At 52.3% G+C, this 15,591-nt stretch overlaps 1 protein-coding gene across 3 annotated transcripts in view; it reads right to left on the bottom strand.

Annotated features, from left to right (window-relative positions):
• The window catches only part of ARHGAP26 (Rho GTPase activating protein 26), a 155,300-nt gene extending 154,567 nt beyond the window's left edge, over positions 1-733 (bottom strand). For 2 of the 3 annotated variants that reach the window (XM_052816225.1, XM_052816226.1), the window contains exon 1: positions 287-733. In XM_052816225.1, coding sequence (XP_052672185.1) covers positions 287-440 — 154 coding nt within the window. In that variant the 5' untranslated portion in view covers positions 441-733. The remainder of the gene's footprint in view (positions 1-286) is intronic. The other variant, XM_052816224.1, reaches the window with a different exon arrangement.
• Positions 734-15,591: the final 14,858 nt, after the last annotated feature.

A 15,591-nucleotide genomic window follows, 5' to 3' on the forward strand; every position in this document is an offset into this window, starting at 1 on the left:
ACGGACTGGAACCCGGTGGCCCAGGACCACGCAAAGTCCAGCTGGAGCGGGGCCAGGCCCACCCTGACGGACCACGCGTGTCCTGACGGAGCGGGACCGCCAAGGGCTGGTGGGACACGGGCGGGAGCAGGTGCTCCGCGGTGGACCAGGACCAGGACCAGGATGGATGGGCACCCGCGGGCCAGGCGGACGGCGGCGGGCCGGGCAGGCTGCGCTGGGCCGGTGGCGGGGGACCGGCCGGAGGGTGCGGGACCCCCGGTAGAGCCGCCCCCCGGCCCCGACTTACTCTTGAGGGCGGCGACGAGCGACTTCCCGTCCTTAATGAGCTCCTTGATGAACTTGTTGGTCTTCTCCAGCTCGGCCTCGTGGGAGCGGAGCCGTTCCCGGAACTGGGGGCTGTCCAGGCAGCACTCGCTGAACTCCAGCGCCGGCAGCCCCATGCCGCCCGCACCCGCGCACCGATCACCGCACACGAATAAAAAAAAAAAAAAAAAAAAAATTAAAGGTTTGGGGTTTTCTTTTTAAGGCGAAGCGCGCTCCCGCCCGCCTCTCCGGGGAGCTGGCGCCGCCGCGGGCGCGCCCCGGGAGCGGCCGGGCCGTGAGGAGCGGAGCGGAGCGGTGCCGGGCGCGGAGCCGAGCCGAGCCGAGCGGAGCCGAGCGGAGCCGAGCGCTGAGGCGCGGCGGGCGGGGGCGGAGCTGCCGCCGCTCTGGGGCCGCCGCCCGGGCAGGGCCCGCGCGCTGCCCGCCCGCGCTGCCGCCGCCGCCTCCGCCGCCCGCCGCCTCCCGCGACACGCCCCCGCGCCGGGACACGGCCCCTCCCCGCGAGCGTTTCCAGCCAATGGGTGGTTTCGCAGCGGCTCTCCCCGCCCGCCCGACTTCGCCGCGCTCCGCCCACATCGTCCGCTCAGCCAATCAGCTGCGGGGCGGGCGGTGCCTCGGGCGGGGATGGGGGGAAGCCCGCCCGGCCCGGGCCCGGCGCGGCCTGCGGGAGCACCTGGGGCCGGCCTGCCGGTGGTCGTGGGTGAGCCCCGGGCCGGGCCCCCGCCCGCCGCATCCGCGAGTGGCACTGAGAGACGGGAGGGATTACTCGAGGGCCCCGCTCCCCGCGGACCTTCCCGGCCCGGGATCGCAGGGCTGCGTGGAGACCCGCATCCGCCACCCGGTCCATGCCCAGCTGGTTGGGGGCTCTCCGGGTTGCAGCTTTGCACGCTTTTCTTATTAAACATCTGCGTCGGAGATTATTGCTCCGGGTTTAACAGCACAAGTTGAGGAAAATAAACCCTCAATCTCTTGAACCGGCTGGTTACGGAGGGGCACCGGCCCCGGGCAGCAGGCCGGCACCACCACCTCCCTGCGAGCGTGTCGTCTCCAGCCCAGCGAGGGAGACAGGGACGGGCAGGACAGCTCTGCGTTGCCACGCACAAACCCGGCCGCTTCTCCCCACAGCCCGTTTTCCTTCAGGAACACGCCAGGAATTTGGCCCGAGCGCAGCAGCTGCCTCATCACCTCCTTCCCTCGGCTGGGAGCTTCCAGGAGCAAACCGTGGCCCACGAAACAATTGCTCCTCCTCATGGTTTTGGCTCTGGCTGCCATAAGGTGGACAGCAGCTCATCAGCAATAAAATGGGAGAGAGCGGCAGCGGCCCCGCGGATCTGGGAAAATCCATTCTCACCGTAAATGATGGCACCATGTCAAGAGCAAGCCACCCCGCAGCCTCCCCCCTGGGCAGAGACACACACATAGGAGCCGGCGATGGCCTCTCACCCCAGACTGTGACAAACAGACACATTTGCGGATAATCCCCGGATGACTGGAATTCCCCTTTTCTCCCCGGCTCAGCCATTCAGGCTGGCGAGGAGGGCGCGGGGCGGCTGCCTCTCGGCAAACACGAGCCCATGCACCGCACAGCGAGCGCGTTCTGGATCAAGCACGGCGACAGGGCAGCATTCCTGTCAAGTCAGCCATGAAACGCAATGCGAAGCTGGTGCCAGCTTTAGGCTTTTTTGCAAACTGGGGAAGATGGATGGTCTTGCACAAAGCTTGGCACCACATTAAAAAGTTAATCCACCTATGTTTTCCAGCGGATGGGTGCAGGCGTAGCAACCTGATACCAGCTCAACCTTTTGTCTCTGCTTTTTTTATGCACTGGCAGGTCTAAAGCACGATTTTCTCAATCTTCACGCCACAGCCTAATTCAGGCTGAGTCACTGCCTTCAAATATGGTTTGCAAGCCACATTTTTTTGGATGAGATCTCCTAATTATAAAAAAGGATGTAATACTAATTACATGCTTATCTTGTAGGCAGGATATAAAGTTTAATTAGCTGTCATTTACACCATATGCATACAGCCCTATAAAAGCACTAGACGTTATTATTTGCCTTACACTCCTTAATTCTACCCTGTACAAAGCCACAGGAGCAAGTATTTTGGTTTTATCCTTCTACATTGCCATTGTTCATACTAAAAGAGTGTTCTAGCACTTACAGCTAATACGGAAGAACCTGTAACTAGATTTATAGGACACTGCCCTAGAGGATCAGAATATTTGGGGCTGGAAACTGAGGGTTTTTTCAGCACTTTTCCAGAACCACAGAAAGTAATGATGCTCAGACTGTCATTTTCTGATGAGGACAGAAACGAGGCATTACAAAGCTCTGTCACACATGAAATACCGCACACACCACAGAACTGGAACTGAGGCCTCGGGCAGGCAGCGTTTAATGTACCAGGTCATGGACTCGTCTCCTCTTTTTCCGGCTTACGCTGCATTTGTCAGGATACACTCATGTTTGAGCTCAGAATGTGGGAGCAGAGCAGGGCAGCAGGCACTGGGGAGGAACAGCCATGGACATCTTCAGCCCAGTCTTCCCAGGATTGTGCATCCAAACTGTAAAAGAACACCACTGAAGGGGAAAATAAGCAAACAAATAAAAACGTCGAACTTCCACATCTACCTGTCTGTAGCTAATAGCTTGCATCCCTCTGCAATCCCATTGTATTTGCCTGCCTGCTTTGATTTATTTTTTAAGCAACTTAGTTGTCTCACCTCCAAGTGAGCTGAGTCAATTGGACACCGTGTAGGGGTCCAGTAACACTGCCATTTAAACCGACAGAAGCCTGCCCACTGATCCCCGTGGGTGCAGAGCTCGGCCCGCCCGTCTCCGGCGAGCACTCCTCTGTGCTCTCCAAGGCTGCGCTTACACATACTTCCAGCAGATGAAAGCTATGGCCGCCACCGCAGTCCCACACTCCCACCCCTGAGCCCGACCTTGACCACACATTAACACATTCTCCCCTGCTCAGTCCCCAACCCGCATCCCACAGCTGACACACTCAGGGAGCAAAGTCAGCAGAAAACTAATCCAGCATTTAAAAAAAATTTTAAAATGAGCAGTTTCTACCTAGTTTAGCTCTCTGGGATCAAATAACCACCAGTGCTGGTGCAGGGGTGGGGGCCACCCCAGGCACCGCCAAGCAGGAGGAAGAGGGAGGCTGCAATAGCATCAGCTCAGATGAGCCTCAGCTGCTCTTCCCAGCCCTCCCTCACACCAGCATCACCTCTAGGTGAGTCACACAATCAGCTGGATTAAACAGGTTTGTTTGAGAATTAACAAATTTTTTTTAGAGCTAGTTTTCAACTGGATCAGCATCCTAATCTGGCTGCGCACAGCATCTCCCCGCCTCTCTTTTCCTGCCCCTGCCCTTGCACTGGCGGCAGTGGTTACTGCACCTCTGTGAAACATCATTGCGAACACAGCAGGAACAAGCCACTTCTCCTCCAGGAAAGCTTTCTGCCAGTTAAATGAGACCGGTCAGGTAAAGCAGGAGCCAGAGTGACAGCAGGAGTGGGAGGTGGGGAACCAGCCCCATCCCCACAGAGCAGCGCTGAGCCACCGTGTCAGCTCACAGCATCTCACGGCCCCATCTCCGCAGCCTCGGAGCGACAGATGCCCACAGGGAGGCTGGTGCTGCAGTGCGTGGGCATCCATGCACAGGGACCACAGTGCCTGCTGGGGGGATGTTAAACCCAGTTATCCTGTGAGTGTTTTGTGTCAGGGCTTTTGGAGGCTGCCATCTGACAGCTGGCCCCCAGTCCCAGCAGTGTTCCCACTGCTTGTGGATATAAGAACCAGTGTTACCAGGGGAGGGAAGGTGGAAAACCAGGTCTCAAAACACCAGACACTTGGGCGCACTAATGCGTTTCTTTAAATCCCAAGAGACTACAATGGGCATCTTGACTGTCAGAAACCAGGAGATACATGAGAGATTTCTTGGAATTGCCCTCAAGCAGCAATGTTCAAGGTCTGTTTGTTATGTGACTATATATCACACTCACATCTTTCTTGGTCTCAAGGATTTTTTTTTTTTAATTGAGCTAGGCACAGATGAAGCATTGTATGCAACCAAAAAAAAAAGTGTTCCAGATAATACATTAGACCATTGCAATGAATCTACATGAATTCCCTGTTGTAAACCAAAGGGCATGTATTGACCTATTGTACTGACAACCTTCTGAGAGATCAGATCCTTGAGCTTGGACCTTTTGTTAGCTATGAGTACAACTCCAGAGTAGACACCAAGAGCTTCCTCTTCTCCAGTGCAGCCATGTCAGCCTGGATATGTGCTGCTCTGGGTCTGTTCTAAACAGATAGACCTTTTCCATGTGGTTGGAGCAGATAGCCTAAGAGACACCATCAGCATGACAGAGTGCTCCCTCCACTGAGCATTCATGAGTTTTACATATAGCTAACATGATTATACATTTGTATCTTACAGCAGAACAGTACCTTTCCTTCCCGAGTTGCAGCTCTAGCAATCACACATGAATTTCCACCTCCTTGATTCCTCTTTTCCCTTCTTCAGCTAACTTCTTTTCTCCTTGCCGTCACTCCTCCTGGCCTTCAGACAGGTTTGCAGGGGTGGGTGAGACAACCCAGAAGACAGGTCTTTACACGGAACAGCAGTGACATAAATGAGCCTCTACATGGGGGTCAGATCTCCCTGAAGTGAAAAGCAAGCAGGACTGGGGTCCCTGCTCCCAATCTAGAAAACCTCTTTGGCTCCTAGCTTACACTTGTTAACCTCCAATAAAGTTTTTGCAAAACTCATCATTAGCCAGTTGTGCTACCAAGTCTTCCTGGGTTTCACAGACACCACAGGTTTGGTAAAAGTTTTTGGAAGCTGGTTTCATTTTGAATGGAAATACCAATGCAAGATGCTATTAGTCAGTCTGTGGTGTCCTACTTGCAGCAATGATCTCCACATCTATTTCCTTCCAGATCCCTATATCTTTGTTTGTGCCTTGGGCAATCAGTTATTCTCCCCCACAGAGAGCATATTACTGTAACTATAGCTGCTACAAGCCTGTTGTCTATCTTAGGGTAATTGGCTTTGCCTCGTGTTTTTGCTCTGCAGCAGTCACACCCATTCATACGTGCCCAGGACATGCCAGCTACTTACAGCACGGTCTTTGCCAAGCCACTCGCCTGGCACGTGCCTCTCGGAGGCATCTGGGAGCACTGGGAAGAGAGCAGGAATCACAGCGACAAAGCCCACAGGCATCGCATCTGAGGGGAGCTGTCTCCAGAAGACGACAGCACCGTTTCCTTTCATCTTCCTGGCAGGTGTCAGAGCAGATAGACCAAGACCCAGCTTCCAAGTGCAGCAAGCACGGGAACACTTCTTGGGCTTGAGAGTTTTCTGGTGCTTGTGCATTTAGCCAGTTTAGGAGGTTTGTTTGCCTTGATTCCTTGTTAAAAGAAAACCTTTTCAATACTCTTCAGCTAAGACACTGAGAAGCCATATATACCCTTGACCCTACACCTGAACCCTCAGTTTTGCTAACCGGGCCAGCCCTTTCACACTGGCAATAAGGAATAAGGCTTGCTGCAGGAGGTGGCACATTTCCCAGCTCTGTTGATTTTTGGCATAATTCTTCAGAGTGCTGTTTGCCTCCTCCCTCCCCAATTTCAGTGGCAGCTTACTTACATTTTTACTACTTCATTAAGGTTTATACTCTGCTCCAACACCTGCCCTGACTGCTAACCTCCCTTCTCCTGTTCAGGTCCATGACCCCAAAACCCACCTGCTGTCAGGACCCTCCCCAGGGCACAGAGATACTCATGAATCCATTCTGCTTTTCCTAGCCTGATGTTATGCTTTGACTTTTGTTTCCAGGATGATGATCCTCATGGTGCTGGAGCCAGGCTTCTACACTCAATGTCTCCTTTGTCTTCCCTTAATTTGGTGGCGGTAATGGTATTGGTGACTGATGATCAAAAGCACCATGAGATCCTTATGCTGAAGTACCACAGAAGAGCAGCTTTTAGAATTGTCATGTTTGGGTCTGTGGTCACACTGCCCTGCCCAGGAATTGAACATAAAATAACTTACAAAACAGAAACCTTATTTTAAAGAGTAATGCCTTAATCAGGAGATTGCAGAGGCTCAGTTACCCAGCAGCACAAATCCCTGTTTGATTCAAGCCACAATGACCCCTTCTCCATCTCATTTTAGAGCACCATTCACACTGTAAACGTGAACGGCACTGTGCATACACGTCAAGACAGAACAAAGCACTGCATTATTTGTTATCTGCAGCATGATTTAGTCTGTGTTAAAAATCATGAAGACAGTGACTGCGTGGTCATAACTTCTGGAGATATGACGATCATTCAAGCACAAAGACAAGGGTAAGAAATTACTGGGTCAGGGAACTAGGATGTCTAGAGGCATTTAGCACATTTAACATGATGCAGAAAGAACACACATAGAGGGACTTCACTGCTTACATGTATGCATTTGTATATATAATTACCTTCCAGGCAAAGGCAGGGTTAATTGCACTGAAGATCACCATTTCCTTGCTGATGGTCCAGGTTACATCTCACCCTGAGAGAAGGGTGGGCTTCCAGCTTCACTATGCCCTTCATCCCTGTTGTTTTTTTTTTTTTTAATACTGTGCTGCCCAAGAGTTTCACTAGCTCCTTTCCCATCCAGGCCTCCCCTGCAGAGGGATTCTGTGGAGCAAAGTGGTGGTTATTTAGCAAGCTGGGGGGAAAAAGAAAATCCGCTCTCTCTGCAGCTGCCAAAGTAGCAGCAAAGGAAACATTACTACAAGCCCTGCAGGGAAGTTCTTACTGACACAAAAATAACAAGTGATACTTAAGTAAGAAGAGTTTCTAGCTTGGGATTTCTTGGGGTGAACCCCTTAAGAGGAGACAAATAGCACACAAGGAAAATCCACCATGAGATCTAATGCAGTTGTACTGGTCCCCTATTCAACCCCACAGATCTTGAAGGGCTGAGAACATCCCAGGTCTCTTCTACAACTTTTCTTGCACCTAAGCAAGTTCAGATAACATCCCCTGAGAATACGAAATGCTCAGAGCAGCAGGTTTCCCCAGGTCCCAGCTGACACAGCCATAACCCCTCAAAGCAAGCTGTATTTGCCAGTGCGTGCAGAAAGCCTTGCTGCGGCTCCAAGGTGACCCAGCGCCGTCACGCACCCGTAGCTCCTCCACCCCAGGCCCATCAGGGCTGCTGGAGAGCGTGCCAGCTAGCACCATAGGATGGTGCTGATGTATGCGAGGCTCCAGCACTACTGGCCCTGCAGCTAAGGCCTGAAGTTAAGGATTAAACCAACAGCCATACTGAAATTCCTGTGGGACTACGTCACTGCAATGAAAAGGTTTCTGAAAGAAAGAAAAGTGTTGGTCATAGATGTTCTCTAAATTCCCTGGGAAGCTTTTCCTAGAGGAAAATAAGAGGACTGACAGGTGCATTTTGGGCAGGGACAAGGCATCAACCAGGCTGCCCGAGCTGCAGCTAAACACACAAAGGCAAAGCCAGAAACAAGTCCTCAATTAAATGGAAAAGTGAAATTAGTCATGCCCCTGGGAATCACTATAGCACAGGAAGCTGAAATGGAAAAGTAGTAAATTAACCAAGGGCTATGAAATCTTCAAAGATGTTCATGGAAGTATTTAAATAACAGAGTTAATTATAGATATGACAAAGTTTCATTGTCAGGAAAGGCCAAACAGTCTGTCTATTCTTACTCTCATTTTTTTCAGGAAATATGAAATCTCATCGAAGGCCCAGCCAAGCAGCTGCCACTTATTTCCTCTGCAAACACAAAATATTAGCCTCTATCCATGTTCTACATGGGAGCTTTGGTCTCATAATGCTCCGTGGAAAAACACTTCCACAGGTCATTTGTGGTGGGGAGAGGGAGCAACAGGCAGAGGAGCGCAGGACCCCGGTGAGCTGGGGATGTAGGCACGGGTGACCCTCTCCCAGAAAGGCTTATTGATGTGCACCTTGGAGATGGAATAGCAGCAGTCAGCACCCAGAGATGTAACCTACCTTTTTTACACCTAGAACTTACCAAAGGCTGGAAGTCAATCGATTTTCATCACACACATGCCACATATCCCCTTTGAAAACCATCACGCAGATTCATGCCAAGGAATTTGTACATTCCTTAGCTCTCCTTTGTAAGTGACACCTTTAGAATTGGCCAGGTTAAGGGAGAAAATCATAGTCTCACACAGCCTAGGCATCAGATTCAGCTGGAGCTGCAGCCTTGAGAGCCCAGTTGTGCCAGACAAACCACAGGCTGCATAGCTAGGCAAGGAAACGAGCACTGCATGAAACCCATAAAGCAATTCCCAGCTTCTGCTGTTTGTGCAAAGCTTTCAAAACCCTCCTGGTTTGGAGGAGACCCACCACTCTGTGTTCCTTGGCAGGTTCTCCTTGCAGGAGCCTGCTTCAGCTCCTTAAGGCTGGACGTGGGAGGGGTACCAGGGCCCCCACGGGGCGCTGGGCTCTGGTGACACCAAGGTGCAGCAGAGCCACAGACCAGCTTGCAGGGCACCCGCCTCTGACAGCACCTTGCTGACCATGGGAGCCAGAGCGTCAGAAACATAATGCACATCCTGAGCTTTGCAGGGCAGGCTGTGAATCAATAGCTGAGGGAGGCAGCTCAGAGTTAAACCTATTGAATTTAAAGTGACTCTTTTAAACCTCTAAGGCTATGAATCTTTGGCTTCTCAGTTTCAGAGAAGGGTAGGGGAACAAGCTAGGACAAAGACGGGGGGATTTTGAAGAGCAGCCAATACCCACAGCTCCCTTTTGAGTTGTAAGGGCTCAGCCCCACAAAAGGGCTTTGCTCTGCACCAATGCAGCATTGCAGAGCCAGCCATTGGAGCCTTTCCACCCATAACAGCAGCAAGCTTTTGCCAGGGTACATACCAACAAAATTCACCCAGATGAGCTCTTGCAGCAGAGCCACATCCCCTGCCTTGAGCCCAAACCCAAGGCAGGAAGGCTTTTGGCCACCACCAGCATTAAACACCTACCTGCCCCATTCCAGTACCCACCTCTACCTGCCTTTGGCTGTACAGGAGCTGGAGACAAGTCCCAGTACTACAACAGCAAAGGTCCCAGCACGCACCACTGCACCCAGGCTGGGTGCCCAGCACAGCCACCCCAGCCAGGGGCACTGTAAAGCTCCACCAAAGGCTGGAACTAACTCGAGCAGTGGCACTTAAACCCTGCTCCACCCTGTATCCCATCAGCACCGACACCCTGCAGCTGGTCCCTCTCCCGGCTGCACCTGGGGAGGGTGAGCCCTTCATGGAGAGCACCTGAAAGCCCGGAGTCATAGAATCACAGAAGGGACTTTTGAAGATCATCTACTCCAACGCCCCTGCCGTGGGCAGGGACACCTTCCACTAGACCGGGTTGCTCAGTGCCCCATCTAACCTGACCTTGAACACTTCCAATGATGGGGCATCCACAACTTCTCTGGGGAACCTGCTCCAGTGACTAACCACCCACATCTTAAAAAATCTCTTCCTTGTGTCCCATCTAAACCGAGCCCTTCCCTTGGCCAGCACCAGCCCAAGGGGCAGAAGAGCCTTCACCTGTCCCGCAGCTCAGTTTTTTCCCACTTTGGCGTTTGAGCCTGCGTGCTGTTGCCTGCCCTGTGCTGCTCCCAGCTTAGCGTGGCCTGCACGGACCAGAGAAGAGATCCAGCTGTGAAAGAGCACGCCGCAGCTAGCTCAAATCCCGGTCCAACAGATGCTGCGGGCTCGCTTTCTTCGCGTGTCAAAGTACACTGGCAGGCTGTAATAAAACTGCAGACACACAGTGGATAAACAGTCCCTCACAATCCCTCTGCCTAACTGTGAGCTGCCAGGGCGCGCGAGGCAGATGGGGACTACTTCTTGCAGGCGCCTTCTGGGGTGGTTTGAAGCCATACAAAACCTCCGACCACTTAAGTGGGGTTATATTATCATAAGACAATTCCAAGGAGAGAAATGTTTTCCCAAAATTTGTATAACCACTGGAAAAAAGTCACAAACCACTGTGAAATTGAGCTGAAGCTGTGTTTCCAGGAATTAGAACCAGAAGTTCCCAAACCAAACTCCAGTTTCCTTTTTGGAGAGTTTCCAGAGATGTCTGCTGTGCATTAGCCCTGGTACGACCCGTAAGATGGATGTAAGCACTGGCTCTCCCTATGTAAATATTAATTTCCTCCTGGTTCTGCTCAGTGGTCCCAGCCCTCGGTGTTCCCTCTTTTTCTGTCTCTGCTCCTGGAAACTGGATGGAGATTTTCCTCTCCCCCAGCACTCAGTGACCACCCCTTACACACGCTCCTTTTGCCCTGGTGCTAGCTTTACATCAACGCCCCACTGTTGGCTTCAGTGGAAATTGTTTTAATTTTCATAATTACAGCAAGGCCACTGCCTTTCCTGGATAAAAATATCTTCAAAAGTAACTAACAGTATCTCCAAAATCCTGTGGAAATCCCCAATAACTATCCCAGCTTTGCCCGGAAACCCAGACAAAGGGAGTTGCTTTTGGCGCTGGGATTCGGAGGCAGGAGCTGGTTGCTGTGGCTCCTTCTGCCCAACTCTGCCGGAGGCTGCAGGACCCCAGCATCGCCGTACACCGTGCCCACGCCGCCTTTGCCTGTCGTTAGCTCTGCACTTCGTTTGGACCTTTTTCTGCAATCTCAGGGGTTGACATTTCCTTTTCCTTCTCTCAGCAGAAGATGGCGAAGGGCAGCTGAGCAGGAGGGTGCCTTTTCTCCCGGTTGTCTGCGGAGGTACCCAAGGGGCAGGGTGTGATGGGGGACCTTGGGGTCTCTGGGGGCCAGAGCCAGCCGGCTGAGGGGAACTGGAAGGGAGAGGAACAGAGACACTGCAGCCAGGCTGACTTACCAGAGAAGAAGAACAAGGAAACAGATTTGCATTTTAAGTTAATGAACTTAAGAAGGAAGATGAGGAGCTGCCCTGCAGGGAGGTTCCTGCAGCCCATGTTCCTGCATCCAGCAGCCCACCCCACAGCCAGTGTGGGGTGGGACATAGCCACAGCAAACACCAGATTGTGTTAAACTGATTGTGGGGAGGTGAAAAGATCAGTAAAGTACCAATTCCTATGGCTCTGTGGTGTTAAATTTCTCCATACCCCAGAGCTCTCCAAGGAGACGGGTAAGGACTGACGGTGCCGTTTCAGCGATGCCTGCAGCGGAGGCATGGCTAGATCCTGGCGCCTCGCTTAACCCACTTTTACCTTGTCAGCACGTAAACATATCGCCCAGCCAGAAAACCTGCCTGTCCCCACAGATCGGTATGGTGGCTTCACTGTGCTTCTTGGGGACCAGGGGACTGCAGCTGCGCATGAGGTGTGCAGCTGTGGGAGCAGGAGAACAAAATTATCCTCACCATCTCAATTATTTTTCCAGGCATATATTTCGTCCGTTCAAGGTTATGGCGTGAAGTGTCCTCACACTGCACCGTACATCTCAGCAAACGCAGCCGTCGGGGCAGGGACGCAGTAAGCAGATCTACCTCTTCGCGTTCACCTTGCCGTAGAAAATCCCGTCGCTGCATCGTGTTTACTTTCACGGCAGTGTTTGCAGAGGACGTGCCCTTGAAGCATGCAGATAAGACACTGATGATTGGGAGCAATTTCATTTGCTAGTAAAAACATTAAGTGCCTGGAGAGCTCCTCATCTGTTACGCGCTGCAAGGGCACACAGGGCACCGCGGCAGCCCCAGGACGTCCCGTGGGCATCGCTGCCTGCTCTGCCTGTGCCTGGCACCGTGACGGCCCCAGGAGGTCCCACCAGGATCGCTGCCTGCTCTGCCCACACCCCCAGAGGAGATGCACAGCCCAGCCGAGGGTCAGCTTCCCCAGGTCAGCATCGAGATGCCCGTCCCCCTGCAACACCCTCCCTTCCAGTCCTGCTTCTCCGTGGCTTCTCACTCAAGTTCCTGGGAGAGCAGCAGTCCCTTTCCTTACAAAGCTGTCCCTCTGAAACCAGTAACAACTCCTAATTAATGGGTCTGGCGCTATTCGTTCCTCTGCAGTTTGGGTTTCTTTACTTTCCCCTTCCCCTGGCAGGACGTGGGAGGGCATAGGGTCTGTGTGAGCCGGGTTACACGTCTGTTTATATTCACTTAGCTTGTGAGATATGGTTTGAAATGGTCCTCTCTTAAAATAAATGTATGTTATTTACTGTACAATTAAATATTTGTTTCCTAGTGGGTTGGACTTGAGTGAACTGTATTTTCTACAATACTGTTTAAGCATGGCTTACATTCTTTCCCATTGCCTTCATTTTTGCCTCATTAATTTTCTTGCTCTTTCTGCCTTTATTAGCTGCAGTGAGGTTTTCCTGTGACTCTACATAGTAAAAAGTGAAACAAAAAAATTCAAAAGAACAAACCCAAAGATTTAAAAAATGGCTTTGAAATTGATTCATCTTTCACTAATTTGATCTGTAGTGGCAAATCAAATACAGAGTATTTCTTAATTACTCAAGAGTACTTCCCCGTGCAAGCACATTGGCCCAGTCTGGGCATGCAATTATTGTATTTTACAATAATAGTACCATGGCATACTCAAGTGGACAGTCACAGCCTTTGCCTGCAGATTATCTGGCTCACCAAACACTTCCCACGGCGGCCGTGCTTAGCTCTGGACGGGCTGTTATTTACAGGAGGACCCTGGCAGGGCAGGGCTGGGTTTCCTCCGGCCGAGCGCTGGCTGGGGCTCCCCACGTCCCCTGCAGCGGCTGCAGCATCTGACACGTCGTTCTGCGGGGACAGGACCAGCTCGCCGGCTGCGCACGCGTCTCCTCTGCCCATGGGATGCGCCTGGCTTAGCACCTCGGGCCAGGGCGAGCTGGCAACGACCAGCATGGTTTGGGTCCAGGAGAAGAGAGTTTGCAGAGCCCGTTTGGTGCAGCCAGTGTTTAAATCAAGCGTGGTGCCCGAGCCAGGAGGGTCTGGAGCAAGCCCTGCCCTGGGAACCCCGTGGGTATCTCTGCCTGGCTGTGGAGGACCCGTCACCGCTGGGCGTTAGGTCACTGCACGGAGGTTTTGCCTGAAATATTTTTGGGGAAAAAATCAAATACACCAAAATATATTGTCAAAGTTTATGTCAGGTTGCCCACGTTTGATCGAAGGTGACTCCTGCTTTTGCTGTTCTCTAGACATACATTTCTTAAAAATAATTTAGTGTAAAAACCCAAATGATTTTCCTCACTTCTTCTGGAAGCAGGCGAGTTCTCCATTCATTTTGTACTTCCCAGTCAGACACTGGCCGCACCATTTCCCCGTGCGGCCAGGGGCCACGGCGCAGCCAGACCCCCCCAGCCAAGACAGTCATCCCCCGTGCACCGCAGAGCCCCGCACTCAGCGCCCAAGACAAGGGCAAGCTGCGATTTTCTGGGTTAATTGCCAGGATGCCAGCAAAGGGGAGAGACAAGGATTTCTTTGTGCCGGCTCCAAGTGCCTCTGTTCCAGGAGAACGGCTTATAACCGACCTTGCTTTGTGTGGCCAGCCCTGGCTGACACTATTTGCACAAGTGTCTGAGCTGACAAAGACAAAATCAGGAATTCTTGGAGATTTTGGGCAGTGAGGTATCTCCTGGAGCAGCCCCCAGACACTGAAGCCCCAGTTTTGTTTTCTTCCTGGGGTTCAGATCAGAAAATCCAATGCCACAATGAGCAGACCTCATGTCCCAGAATGCGCCGCTGTGCCGGTGTCCCCGGGTTGCCCTCCCTCCCCTCCCGCACACCCAGCAAGGGAGGAAAAACCTTCTTAGGCAGCAAAGCAAAAGAAGAAAGATCAACCAGTGACACACATACAAAGAGCAGGGCTCCTTCAAGTCCATACATCCATGTGACCTCCTGGGGTCCGGCGCGGTCCTGCCCGCAGCGCCTGCACCCAGCACCCACAGTCCCACCGGCACCGTGGGCTGCAGCCTGCTTACACCAAAACAAGGAAAGAAAAATCTGTTTCCATTGTCAAACATGTGGGAAATAAAATTAAAACCAGTCAGTAAAATATGAAAGTGGTAAGACTGGTGATCAGTGTCACATGCTTTCCAGATGCAGAAAAATTTATTTTAATGTTTTTGCTGCCCAGGCCTTCTGGGCGCTGGGCGGATGCCTGGTGCAGCCCGCGGTGCTGGGCTGGGTGCTGGGGGTGTTCGGTGCCCACCGGGTGAAGACGGCAGAGCACAGCCCCATGGTGCTCCCCTGGGAAGCTCCTCGTGCTGCTCTGGAAGTGACTGCTGCGTGGTGAGCCCTTCCCAAAGCTGGATGACCCTGCAGCAGCCCCCTCTCATCAGATGGGAGACACTGGCAGGCAGTGGGAAATTGCACGGGATGTGTCCAGAGAAGGCGGCTCTTCCCAGGCACGGTGTTCTCCTCCAGCCCAGGAGCTGCGGCACTCGCACCGTGACCCCCCCAGCACGCCCAGCAGAGGCATGGCACGGGGACCAGCCAGGACAGCTCTAGCGATGCATGCTCTGACGGGGCTGTGCGTAGATGGTACTTTTCCACCGTTCATTCAGAGCCACCACTGCCGGTGACGGACACCGCTCGGGCTAACGAAGCAGTTTCCCAAGCGGGAAGAAAGCTGCCTTGGCTTGGCTTCCAGGGAAGTGGGGGCAGCTATGAAAGCTATGGAAACCACATAACAATCAGAGGAAAGAGGAAAGTGATGATAACGAGCAGATATCAGCTACGGGCCTTACCTTGGGCGGGTTTTGTAAACAAAAGCAGCTACAGCAAAGTGCAGATGTGCGAGGCAGTGGGCGATGCACCGCTTCTCTGCCCATAGGAATTACCTGGGTGTCAGCAGCTCCCAAAGTCAGAAAGGTTAAAAGCAGCCAGAGCCGGATAACCTGAGCCCCGAGGAGCCTCCTGGGCTCTTTGTGTTTATGTTCGGTGAGTTTTGGAAGACTGGGACAAGTGGAAAGTGAGCACGCTGCTGGGCTCTCGGCAGCAAAGGCCTGCCAGCCCGGTCCTGTTCTCGGGAAAAGGCTGTGGAAGCGGATTGATGCTGGGCTTGATGGAGCAGGAACCAAAGGGAGGAAACAACACTGGGCAGCAGGGGAGTAGGAAAAATGGATTCTGTCAAGCTAACTTGATCTATTTTTAGATAAAACTGTAATTAAGTCAGTACTTGATAACAGCAGTACTTTTAAGGTAATAGGACTTCTGTTATGTATCTGATTTGTAACAAATGCAATATGGCACATATTAAAAGAATCAGAAAATG

This window comes from Harpia harpyja, chromosome 20 (genome assembly GCF_026419915.1).
Source record: "Harpia harpyja isolate bHarHar1 chromosome 20, bHarHar1 primary haplotype, whole genome shotgun sequence".
In the NCBI taxonomy this organism is placed as follows: Eukaryota; Metazoa; Chordata; class Aves; order Accipitriformes; family Accipitridae; genus Harpia; species Harpia harpyja.